Source organism: Etheostoma spectabile, chromosome 9 (assembly GCF_008692095.1).
Source record: "Etheostoma spectabile isolate EspeVRDwgs_2016 chromosome 9, UIUC_Espe_1.0, whole genome shotgun sequence".
Classification (NCBI taxonomy): Eukaryota; Metazoa; Chordata; class Actinopteri; order Perciformes; family Percidae; genus Etheostoma; species Etheostoma spectabile.
Genome location: NC_045741.1, coordinates 34,713,489 through 34,725,931, shown reverse-complemented (window position 1 = coordinate 34,725,931; position 12,443 = coordinate 34,713,489). Strand labels below are relative to the sequence as shown.

At 40.4% G+C, this 12,443-nt stretch overlaps 2 protein-coding genes across 2 annotated transcripts; both read right to left on the bottom strand.

Annotated features, from left to right (window-relative positions):
- Positions 1–416: 416 nt before the first annotated feature.
- Positions 417–7,093, bottom strand: foxd2 (forkhead box D2). Its single transcript, XM_032526362.1, has 2 exons — positions 7,082–7,093; positions 417–2,636 (listed from the first exon to the last, which is right to left on the bottom strand). The coding sequence occupies exon 2, from the start codon at positions 2,340–2,342 to the stop codon at positions 1,239–1,241; it is 1,104 nt and encodes a 367-aa protein (XP_032382253.1). The 5' UTR covers positions 2,343–2,636; positions 7,082–7,093; the 3' UTR covers positions 417–1,238.
- A 1,612-nt stretch (positions 7,094–8,705) lies between these two features.
- On the bottom strand, positions 8,706–10,684 carry foxe3 (forkhead box E3). The gene has a single exon (XM_032526996.1). The coding sequence runs from the start codon at positions 10,475–10,477 to the stop codon at positions 9,203–9,205; it is 1,275 nt and encodes a 424-aa protein (XP_032382887.1). The 5' UTR covers positions 10,478–10,684; the 3' UTR covers positions 8,706–9,202.
- Positions 10,685–12,443: the final 1,759 nt, after the last annotated feature.

The following is a 12,443-nucleotide window of genomic DNA, read 5'->3' as shown; positions in this document are numbered from 1 at the left end:
TGGTCTGTTTTATCTGATCACCTTGTTGTCATTGGCGAGTGTCTACACATGAATTAATTAGGCTATATTTAGAAACTGAACGATTAGAACAAGAATGCCTATTAAAATGTTACCTAAATGAGCAAATAGATACACATAGCCTAAAAGGGTATTATTAAAATCTTCTTTTGCTGACTTAAAAACACATAATAATAGCCTAATAAAAGGAAATAATTAAATAAAATTAAAAATCAGAAGAAAAAAACGTTGGACTTTCATTTGTAAGTTACATTTTGTTTTGGTGCAAACGCAGCATGTACATTTAATTTAATTCAACTCATTTAATTGGCTTGTTTTATAGACCCTTCTTTTGTAAACGCTGACGCATCAACTTTCCATGCAATAAAAGAAATTAACGATTTGGTTGGGTTTTGTTCTTCAAATTCACAAACATTTATTATTCTTGTCATTACAACAACAAAAAATGACCTATGAACATTTAGGTGTCTCTCTCTATTGGCAACACATGACATACTGTATGTTTCTACAGAGTAAATTGTGAAATAGATAGGAACGAACAACAATTAAAAGGTTGAGAGAGGTAATGCGCTCTTTTCTACCAAAGCCACATAGCATAGCTACGGGTCCACCAAGGATATGAAATGACATTGTCACAATTCACCGTGTAGAGGAGCCTCTGGGGAAGAAGGAGTGATAGTGGGAAATGGTTATTTTTGTGTCACAAACCCCCCTTTGTCTCCATGTGCTTTCTAAGTAAAAACCTGAGTTTGCCGTCTGTCAGCCTATTTCAACAACAACAGTGCCATTTTCTCACGATGCACAAAATAAAAACAATTAAAAAAAAAAATCATAATAAAATTTGTAATTATATTTTAAAAAGTCGGAAAACATCCCCGTAGCCATGGGTGACACATTTTAACTTAAGTAAAGTAAGGACCTTTTTCTCCCATTGACAAATGGAGGCCACATGCCAGATTGCAGGTCAGCATTGGTTTTTAAAAGATCCTTCTACGAGTTTCTCTTGCTTCTGTCTCTCAATATTATACACATATTTACAAACCATAAATAAACCTTTGTCTCCTCTTACATTGTTAGGGAATCTGGAGAGCCAAAACACTCTTAGTTCGCCAAGAATGCACAGCCTACCTTCACGTAGGACGACGCCACAATTGGCTTTTTTACTAAAAGATTTTTTTCCTTGCTTTCTTTCCTTTTTTTAATTTTTTTTTTTAAATTTTTTAGAAAGGACACGTGTTTATATTCGGGGTTTTGCTGGAAAAAGTCTGGCCCTGTGGTCCTGGTTGTAATATGCCTTCCTGTGTTAGGTTCATGTGATTGGAAGCAGAGGCCAGTGCTGGGGTCAGTATTGCCAGGATCTGAGCCTGGCTGCCCGGCGGCGCGCTGTAGGAAGAAGCGGTGGAGTTGGCCGCACCAATGATATTGTCAATGGAGAACGAAGGCCGACTCGGGGCGCTGGAGTCCGTCTTGAGAGGCGGCAGAGACGGGCTTAGTTGAGGGTAAAAAGGCTTTCGTAAATCGGCCCCTAAAAGGGAGGGAAGGTGGTGCGGCGCAGGAAATATGGAGGCTGATGAGGGCAAGGTGCAAGGGGCGTTAGGGAATGGGAATGAACCACCTGTGTGGTGTGGGTGATACGGGTTGTGGGCTGCGTGGAAGTTCTGCAGCTGAAGTCCATAGTTGTATCCATACGGGCCGTATCCAAACCCGGGTAGAAAGCCACCAGACTCCCTGAGGATTTCATTAGTCTGGTGCCTCTTGAAGCGCTTCCTCCTGCGCAAGAAGCTCCCGTTGTCGAACATGTCAGCGGAATCCGGGTCGAGGGTCCAGTAGTTGCCCTTTCCGGGGTTGCCAGGCTCTCGTGGGATTTTCACGAAGCAGTCGTTTAAGGAAAGATTGTGGCGAATAGAGTTTTGCCACGCGGGGAATTTCTCCCGGTAGTAAGGGAATCTGTTGCTGATGAACTCGCAGATCTCACTGAGAGTGAGACGTTTCTTGGGGCTCTGCAGGATGGACATGGTGATCAGAGCGATGTAAGAGTACGGTGGCTTCACAAGAGCATTTTTTCTGGATTTCTCCCCTATCACGGTCCCGACCTCTGCGGTGGACCCTATCTGGTCTGACGGGCAGTCGGAGCTGCTGAGCCCGGGAGAGGAAACCCTCTCGGCCGCGTTCTGGGAGTAATTATCGTCCGAGTCATTGTCCAAGTTAAAGTCGTGGTGAATGTACTTCCCATCCTTTCCAACGGATATGTCACCCCCAACCACATCGATGTCCACATCTTCGGACAATGCAGAGCTGTCGGACATATCCGTCCCTAAAGTCATCCTCGGAGACGCCGCTTCTCTTCCCCCTCTCTCCCAGAGTTCCTCCTCTTCTGGTCCGGTAAGGCTACTGAGCGAGAGCGCGCACACACTCTCCCTCTCCCCCTCACAACCACACCAGACTTTGCTGCAGTTATCTCCAACTACTGAATGCACACATAGCTAGAATCTATTGAAAAGATAAAGAACTATTTGACCTGTGGATTTGGCGAGTCCTGGTCGTCTGAGGTGGGTCAAGCAGGGCCGTGCGAGGTGGTCATCGAGCAGAAAACGTCCGGTTTTCAGGCGTTCAAAAAACTGTCAAAGGTGATCGATCTTGCGCCAATCTGGACTTGTGTTTTCTTGAGATGCGATTGTTTCCGTCTGTGATCAGTTTATGCTGTAGCACATTTTTTGGGATATCCAAGTATCTTTCCAAAATATCTTTTTAGGCGCAGGGTTGGGTAGGTATCCAGCCAGACTGTCACACTATCCTCCTCAAAAGGTATTTATAGAAACACGCTGGTCACGTGGTATTTGAGTCACTGTTACCAGGAACTGAACGAAATTACAAGCCAATTTGGATCTGCTCTTTAATCTTAAAAACATATTTCGTTAAAAACAAAAACAAAGGACTAACGATAACATGTAATAGCTTTTATGAGTGTAATATCAGTTGTTCCAATATACATGTATTCTCATTTTAATACTTAAATATTTTCATTTAGCTGGTATAGCCTATTTGGAGTTCTCCATCATTCTCTGCACTATCAATAGGCCTACTATATTGACAATTTATTAGGGGAAAATTAATATGGATTAAAAAATGCTGAAAGCTGCGAAATGTCTTATTAAATCATTTAGCATGCGATTATTATTTCTGAATGGTTAAATGGAATTAAATGGACAGTTTTGTAGTGTGAGGCGAGAGGAGGAAGATGTGTTGATATGATGATTACGATAAAATAGTCTACAAACGCAAGCAAAGCGCATATATTAATAATTGGACAATAATCAAAATGCATTTTTTTTAAAATCAAAATCTCCAATGTGCTTAACCTATGGTTAAAAGTAGCCAATTGACATTTGTATAAATGTCTGAAAAATGTTAGAGCTCAGAATGGTCATCAAAGAAAAAGATGAAGAGTAAGTCAGACATAGCCTATGTAATAAAAGTAAATCGTATAACGTGCAGATAGGCCGACATGTAAAATTCCACATGCAAACAGTCAATGGTACATTCGTCTATATTTTATTAAATATGTTATATATAGTATTTATTTTATTATTATTAGTCAATTGGATTTCCGTTCCTTTTAAAAGGTAATTTGTTAAATTCAGAAATGACAGGCTACAATTTGCGCCCATATACTGACAAATAAAAAATAATTTTATAATAAATATTCAGATGTCACTTTAGGATTATTACCATTAGATTCCCTTGACATTCAAATTGTTATTTTACATTTTTCGTCTGACCTGAGACTTTTGATCTGTTACATCAGCTTGTATTGACGGTGTTGAATAAACAGCTTATATGCCTACAAACGGAGCTCTTTATTCTGTCCCCTTATGAATCGGCTGATTTAGGCCGTATTGAATCCCCCCCCGCAAAGGTTTTGGCCGGTCGCCTAATTCCCTGATCACTTCTCACGCGTTTTGCGTTTTCCTTGTCAAGAAGTCACAACACTATCATCTGCATTTTCTGCATAATTCACGCAGGAGGTACACAGGGGGCACGGTCAGCTGCGACCTGCTCCAGTTCGTCCTCGTCAGGAGTGAAAGGCCAGCAGCAGATGCCAATGTGTAACGTGTCTGTTGTGTGTGCAGGGCTGACCTTCCGGTTCACTGCAGAAGCACCCAGTTATTGTAATGCATTTATATCAGCACCCCATTCATCTCAGAGGACCAACAGCAGATTGTCATATATTTTCGGCTTACTAGGTGACAACTCATCTCGACTACAATATATCTGTAGCCTATTGTTTGTTTGCTTTTGTAAGTCTGCATTAATGTTCTTTATTGAAAGAAAAGACTGTTCCACGGAGGAATCAAGTGCAGGTCAAGCATGCAGCTTGTTAAATATCAAAATATCACCTACAGTTCGCCCTGACTGAGCCGTGTGTCCTGTCGTCTGACCTGCCGTCACACACAAAAAAATTATATATATATATATATATATATATATATATATATATATATATATATATATATATATTAGCCTATATATAAATATATATATAGCCTATATATATATATATATATATAGCCTATATATATAGCCTATATATAAATATATATATATATATATATATATATATATATATATATATATATAACATTATTTCTATTGGATTCACTGCTTTTTGGAGCCATGGGATGAAAACACTGTTCACATTTATTTATTTATTTGACCTCTCACACTGCCTTCCACAACCCGTGCCTGTCCTATGTTTCCGTCTATAGACGGGTTGTTTATAGCCTACTGTTTTGGAAAGATCTAATATCAATAAATGACAGATTACAAAAAATATGTCAACACGTTTTGTGTAAGAATGTGTACAAGTACAGGCCTCCTTTCATCTACAGCTCCTTTTGCATGGCTTCCATAGGGTACCTGCACATCATTAATTTTGTTAAGACATTTGGCCGAAAATGCATTATTTGATCGATTTTTATCGAATTAGTCAGGTTCAGTGGGTTAGCGGTTCTAATGGTCCAAGAGGAGAGGGTTCTCATCATTACGGTTTGTGGGGTCGAAGCGCCCCCTGCTGTTGCTAAAAGTCATAACAGTCTCATTCTAACAGGAATGGCTGTCGAGAGGACAGTGCACGCCAGTGACCAACTGAAGGCTGCTGAGATCTGAGCCTATTTTGAGAGAGGTGCGAAGTCAACTAGCAGTTATTTGTTAATGCATGCAGTAGCCCCATGTGAAATGGAAATAGTGTCTTAATTAAAAAACAGAGTACAAAGTAGGATTAATTGTGTGTATTCATGTAGCCTACATTACACCGCTCGAGGATATTTGCATTTGGCTGTCAGACAGATTGTGAGTTCAGCATCATTACAACAGGATGAGGTTTAATGAAACAAACTGTCCAATAAGGGTCTACTTGACTTCAAGTGGTTGAGGAGTACTCAGATCCTTTACTTAAGTAAAAGTACTAATACCACACTGCACAAATACTCTGACACAAGTAAAAGCCTTCACAATGTTGCTTGAGTAAAAATAAGAATATAATCAGGAAAATGTCCTATTGTATTAAAAGTAAAAGTATCCTCAACACGGACACATTTCCCCATATCAGATATATTATATCATCAGAACATTGATACCCATGCATTAATGTAAAAGCAGGAGTTCACTGTTTGGTGGAGCTCATTTGAACTATTTTGCATCGTACTGCAGCTAATGATTATTTTTATTAGCAATTCATCGGCTGATTATTTTCTCCATTAATCGATTGATTGCTTGTAATGGTTTAACAAAAGTATATTAAATTATTTAAAGGAAACGCAGCAAGTCCTCACATTGTTGCAAAGCAACAATTATCAAAATAGATACATTAAAATGTTTTGTTTTCTGTCAATCAACTAATTGACTGTTTCAGCTGTACTTGTATAAACTGTTGGATAGTTTACTTCCAAAGCAAAACATCCTATTTCATGAACTCATTGTGTGTTTTTTGTGCAATACTTTGTGCAAAATTGTTTGGCAAATATTGTTGAAGAACATAAAGTACAATATTTCTCTGGGGAATATGTAATGGAGTAGAAGTAGAAAGTGGCATTAAAAAAAAAAAAAAGACTCAAGTACCAGGGTACCTCAAATTTGGACTGCCTGAGTATGTCAGTTACATTCCACCACCGAAGGGTGCTAACTGACCTGCGTATGGAATTAAAACAGTGTCCCATTTCAGATTTGGCGACTCATTTACTACAGTAAATAACATCATCTGAAACTGAAATCTGAAAGGCAACAAGTGAAGACTGGAGCACAATCTATAAAAACTCCTGACATATGTGAAGCCAAGAATGGAAATACAATCTACACAGGAGCAGCTGGATGTCTTGAGTTGCAGGGAGAAAACTTACTTTTTAAAAGTGCTGAATGCATGCTTGTCTTTCAGATATGACATCACAGAGAGATATTTCCAACAGTAAGTAAAATGTAAATAATAATGTCCAGTTATGAAGCCGGCCCCTCATAATTCTTGGTGACTAGATTGTCATTAAAATACAAAAAATAAATTCTGCATGAGAAAAAAAAAGCTGATGTAGGACTAAACTTTCATCAGCTTCTTAATGATATCTCAAATACTGTGCAAACTGCCTCTTTGTATCAATGTTAAATAGTCCGAAACACTTTTATCAGCATTTGGAAAACAGGGGATAATTATCTGCTTACTTTAGCAGTCGTTTCATTGTTGACTGATGAGCAGATAAATCATAATCACAACAAACACAAAGAAATCCTTGATGAAGAGGGAAAACGATTCCACATGCTGAACATCTGGCTTTTGCTTCCACCTAGTGGTGCAAACTCTGAACCCGATTCCTCCCGTTCTGTTTGTTCATTCAGACTGAACAAACAGTTGTTGTGTAACACACAAGTAATGAGGTTATGGGCAGACCTGCTCTTTGAATTTGACTATGCTGACAAACTGTCTTGAAATATCAGTCATGCTCCCAGGGCCTGTGCTATATGTGGACATAGATTATTAAGGCGATGGTAAGATAAGATGCCGTCCCATTCATCAAACCAAACAACCAGTGTAGTTTGCACTTACAAGTTCTCCCTGCTTCATTACACATGTCTGACCATGTGTATGGTCAGACTGACCCACCAGGTGGCCCTCAGAACAACTATGTGCTGGGTTTACTGCAACAGGAGGAACAGTATAGCAGACTATAGGAGGTTGAACACATTACAATCCTAATATTGGTACTAATTGTACTACTAATTTGATGTAATACATCAAACGTCTGAGTGCAGTTTAGATGCAGTGTATCGGAACAGGAAGCAACACACAGACAAATGAATATAGCCATAATTAATAGCTTTCAGCATCCATACCCTAAGCAAAAACAAACTCAGAGCTGTTTTTGTAGTATAGATTGAATAAATATACATTGTTTTACCTATCTATCTATCTATCTATCTATCTATCTATCTATCTATCTATCTATCTATCTATCTATCTATCTATCTATCCATTCTGAAAATTGTCTCACTTGACCACAAACAACTTTTTATATCGCCAACACCAACTATTCCACTCTACTTCTACATTTCTATGTGACCTTAGATGACTTGGGAAGCACTTTTTTTCAAATTCTGATAAATTGGTTACATTTTTCAACAAAGAAAACAAATTAGAATGCTAATTAAAATCAGAAAAACAACTAGTTGTTGATATTGTTGATGATGTGTGAACAATGAGTGGATTTGTTATTTTTCAAACACTGAAAAAGGAATAAAAAGGGTATATCTTACATGTGCATCCACACCCTTAAATCAAAAGATATAGTTTGTAACAAAAAAACTGACAGATAAACATCTCGCATCTAACAATAAAGCATTTGCATTAAATTGATCACATGGAATTAAAGGTAAAGGACTTCATTATGAGAAAAAAACAGCCTGCAGGTGAAATTGTGATGACTATTTCTCTAGAGTTGTTGAAGATGCAGAGACTCTACACCAAACTGTAAAAGTGTTTTCACTTCTGTTTTTACTAAGCCTGTGTGCATGTCGCTGAATAAAAAAGAAATGTGCTTTACTAGCACACTTTGAGTGGTTATGACTAGTTCAGTCAATATATGTGTTTAATTATTCCTTAGCATGCTTTCTTGAGATCTTCATTTATTTTTTTAAACAACTTCATTCATTATGTGAAGATGAGGACTAATCTGTTTCTTTTTACTCTTATTGTTTATCATTGTGTCTAATGTGTAGCCTACTACATTTGTTCTTATTGTTTTAATCATTTAGGCTTTTAAATTAAATCAAATCAATGTTGCAAATTATATGTTTACTTGGTGGAAGATGAAGAACATCTGCCTCTGTGTTTAAAAAAAAAGGTAATTTAAACGTGGCTCAAGTCTTACTTTTTGAAGCATTTTTAGCTGGTTTTGTCTTGAATATGAAAACAATAGCCTAACATAATATGTGATACAATATTTTTGTTAATGAAGACACTCATGTTATCTTTTTGACTGTATTACATACAACATTTTCACTGATTGATAGATATCTTACATGTAACCTGCAGCAACACTAAAGCCATATAAGATAAAATACAATGTTTTTCACTGACAAAGAGAATTATCGAGAATAAAGACCACATTTATTTTTACTGTAAAAATGAATTTATTTCAGGCGACCTCTCGTCAGCAATGATAACACTCTTTTAATAAAGTTTTTACACATCAACAAACTATTTACATAAAAAAAGGCAGACTCGGATTCAAATATTCTAACAAACACATGTAAAATCTAAAACACAGGAAATATGAATGAAATGTGGCACAATAAAATACAATAAACAGTCATGGAATGTGTCAAACGGATCTAAATGGCTTTTAAAATAGGAATGTTTTATCACGAGACTGCATGGCTCATCTTTGTCTGATCCTGGCTAATATAAATCACCAAAATCCTTACAGGAACTTATTTTAATAAGTGACACAATTACGCCGCTTACGACATTTTGAAATAGAGGCCTTATATTAGGTTCTAATATCCCAATAATAGTATTTAATGTTATTATACCAGACATACACTATTGACCTCTTATGGACTCATTGAGGGCATAATCCTCTAATATGGGACTATTTGGTGGCCTATAATTAATTAGGATTTTTTTGTTGCAAATGATTCCTTACATATACCGCTCTAATCCTGACGCAAAGTTGGCCTGTCTCATGTAAGTGTTGTTGTAGGAGTTCATTGGACTGGAGAGGCCCAGCAGCTGCTCCGTGTGCTCGGCGCACGAGCCCGGGCGCATGGCCGGCAGGGACAGCCGGTTGCCGGAGCAGTACACTTGAGAGTTCCCCGGAGAGAAACCGGACTGGGTCATGGCGGGCAGGTTCGGAGGAGAGGCCGAGGAGGAGGAGTACGGGTATCCGGCGGCCAGGTTGGATGAGAGGTTCCCGCTGTTTCTGCTCAGCATGTTCGCCGAGGGGTTGCCAGTCTGGGTCTGGAAGCACGCAGACGGGTCGGTGCCGGTGACCGAGCAGCTGGAGGTCATGGAGCCCAGGTCACCTCCACCCAGGCCCAGCCCCAAACCCAGCGCCTGGGAGTTGAGGTCTCCCCCCTGGCCGCTCTGCACTGTCTGCTGGTTGATGATGTTGTCGATGCTGAACATGCGCGGCTGTCCTTGGCCGGCCCCGGCGGAGGTCTGGTAGTGATGCAGCATGGCCGGATGCGGGGATGTGGCTGTCAGCTGGGAGCCATACCCGGAGCCTATCCCAGCGTACAGGGTGTTCGGGTACGAGGGTCTGCCCATTGGGGTTGGGGTGAACGCGCTGGAGCTTTGCATGTAGCCGGGGTAGGTGCTCACATCTGTGCGCTTGAATCTTTTCCTCCTCCTCAGAAAGCTCCCGTTGTCAAACATGTCCTCAGCGGCGGGGTCTAAAGTCCAGTAGTTGCCTTTACCCGGTCTGCCGGGCTCCCGGGGGATCTTGACAAAGCAGTCGTTGAGGGTGAGGTTGTGGCGGATGGAGTTTTGCCACTTCTTCGAGTTCTCCCTGTAGAAAGGAAAACGCTCCATGATGAACTTATAAATGCCCCCCAGGGTGAGCTTTCTCTCGGGAGAGTTGGCAATGGCCATGGCGATGAGAGCGATGTAGCTGTAGGGAGGTTTCCCCCTCTGGACGGGCCTCTTCCTCCGGCGGCTCCCGGTGGGCAGGTGCTCCTCAGTCTGCCCCAGAGCGGCTCCATCCTCCGTGTTTGGACTGGTTCCCCGGGGCTCAGACTTGATCAAAACATTGTCCTTTGACCGGGCCTGCAGCATCAGAGGCGGCGGAGCCAGCGGCGAGTCCAGGCTCACGTTCGGAGACAGGACTTGTATAGGACTTGCCTCGGCAGGCGAGTGCTGCGTCTCAGCGGTCATGTTGCACATGCCAGAGAAGTAAGAATAATTTGCCAGATTCATAAAAAAAACAGGTGATGGTCTTCTTTTTTGTTGAAATGAGCAGCTGGGGAAAATGCCCGTGAAAGAAGTTGTGTGCGTAGTTTAGCCTACTGATCTCCTGCTCTGGCCAGAAATAGCCCCTGTCCCGCCGTGGTGTTTGGGGTGGTGTGTGTCAGTCCAGGTGAGAGGAAGGCGTTGACAGTTTTATAAAGCGAGGCAGGAATGACGTCACTGTTGGAGGCACGAGGACAAACCCCAAAATAACCGTTAAATATTCCTCTCACTCTGATGTAAGATCTCACAGTTATGGAGTTTGAGGTATGTTTTCATGTTACACTGTTAGGATAATGTGTGTTCTAAATGGAAGTTTTCAAAAAAGAATTTTAGGATTTAGTTAAGCTACTAAAAAATACTTTATTTTGAAAAGGCCTTTAGCCAGCTCAATATCCATGGTAAGATATGGCCCAGTTAGGTAGCCTAGAACATAGGCCTGCAACTTAGTGATATGTCTTGCCCCAGACGAGTGTCGATCTTGCCTGGCATGATGTATGGTCTAACATTCCAGATGTATCACACAATCCAGATCATCAGCAGATTCAATACAATTTCATACATAGAACATATCTCACCCCTGTGAAAATGCACCACATGGAAATAATTAACAGCCCTTTATGCATGTTCTGCCCAATTAAAGCTCAAGGTACATTTCTGCATATGTTCTGGGAGTGCTCTCCTGTTGGTCACTTCTGGAACAATATTGCATCAAAAATGTCCACCTTGATTAATGTTACTGTGCCTGTTACTGTCAGTGTTTTGATTCTGAATGACCTGTTAGCCTTCCAGCTTTCTAAAGCTCAGAAACCGTGCTGTGTTTGCTGGACTTACAGCTGCTAGGAGAATGATTGTAACCCGTTGGAAGCCACCTCGTGACTTATCTGTCCGTACATGGATCCTTTCTTTTTTGGATGTCACAGACATGGAACTCTCTACTGGCTCGTGTGGGTGGAGCCCCGGGGAAGACTTTGGAGACTTGGCACAGCATGGCTGAGTCCTTACGGTCAATGCTGTAGCCTTTTCTTTTGTTTGTGTGTGTGATTGGTCCCTTGTCTTGTGTCTGTCTGTGTGTGTCTGTTTCTGCATGTGTTGTTTAGTCTCCCTCCCTTTTTTCCTCTCTGTGATTTTGTGGCCCTGAGATGCGTTCCTATGTCCAAGTGTGATGTTTGTAACGGTTCGTGAATATTGTGTTTACTATATTATGTTTTCTGAATATAGTCTGTATATGTATATAGGCTATATATATATATATATATATATATATATATTATATATATATATAAATTGATCACAAAAAACTTGGTGATTTGTCAAACACCACATTATTAGTCTTTGAGGCACTAACCGAGATTTACTGATGACCCCTTCTATCTCTCTGTGTCCACTGCTCTCTAGCTGCTTTCACTGACAGCTCTGTGTATATCCAGGGCAGAAACAACACTCACAGAGCTGCTCTGTGCTACTCCAAACCCAACAGCCAATCCACCAATTGAAAAATAATAACAAGCCACTGAAAACAAGCAATTGAGCTATCAAAGCTTTTGGGGAAGAAAAGTAAATATCCCCTTATTTCATTTTCATTTTTGGAAAGTGATAATCAAACAGTCCCCTGGCCGGAGAGTAGAAGTGTTATCTTATGGATCTTTAAGTAAAAACACAGTTCATGCACACAACACCCTTTAAACACAAGCATGTAATGGTGCTTCTAATTGATTATTTAGGCAAATAGAGTGTTGAAGTTAATTACAAAAGGGAAGATACACAGGGAGGTGACCTGCTGCCATCACTTTTAACAGCATGGGGAGAGGTGCTGCAAACTGTTGTGAATGATACGATGTCTGGAATGAGCCCAGCAAGGCAGACAGATCATGTCATCATCCTAAATGCACGTTTAATAAACTGGGTGGGGGGTGTACAGATGGGAAAAAAATTA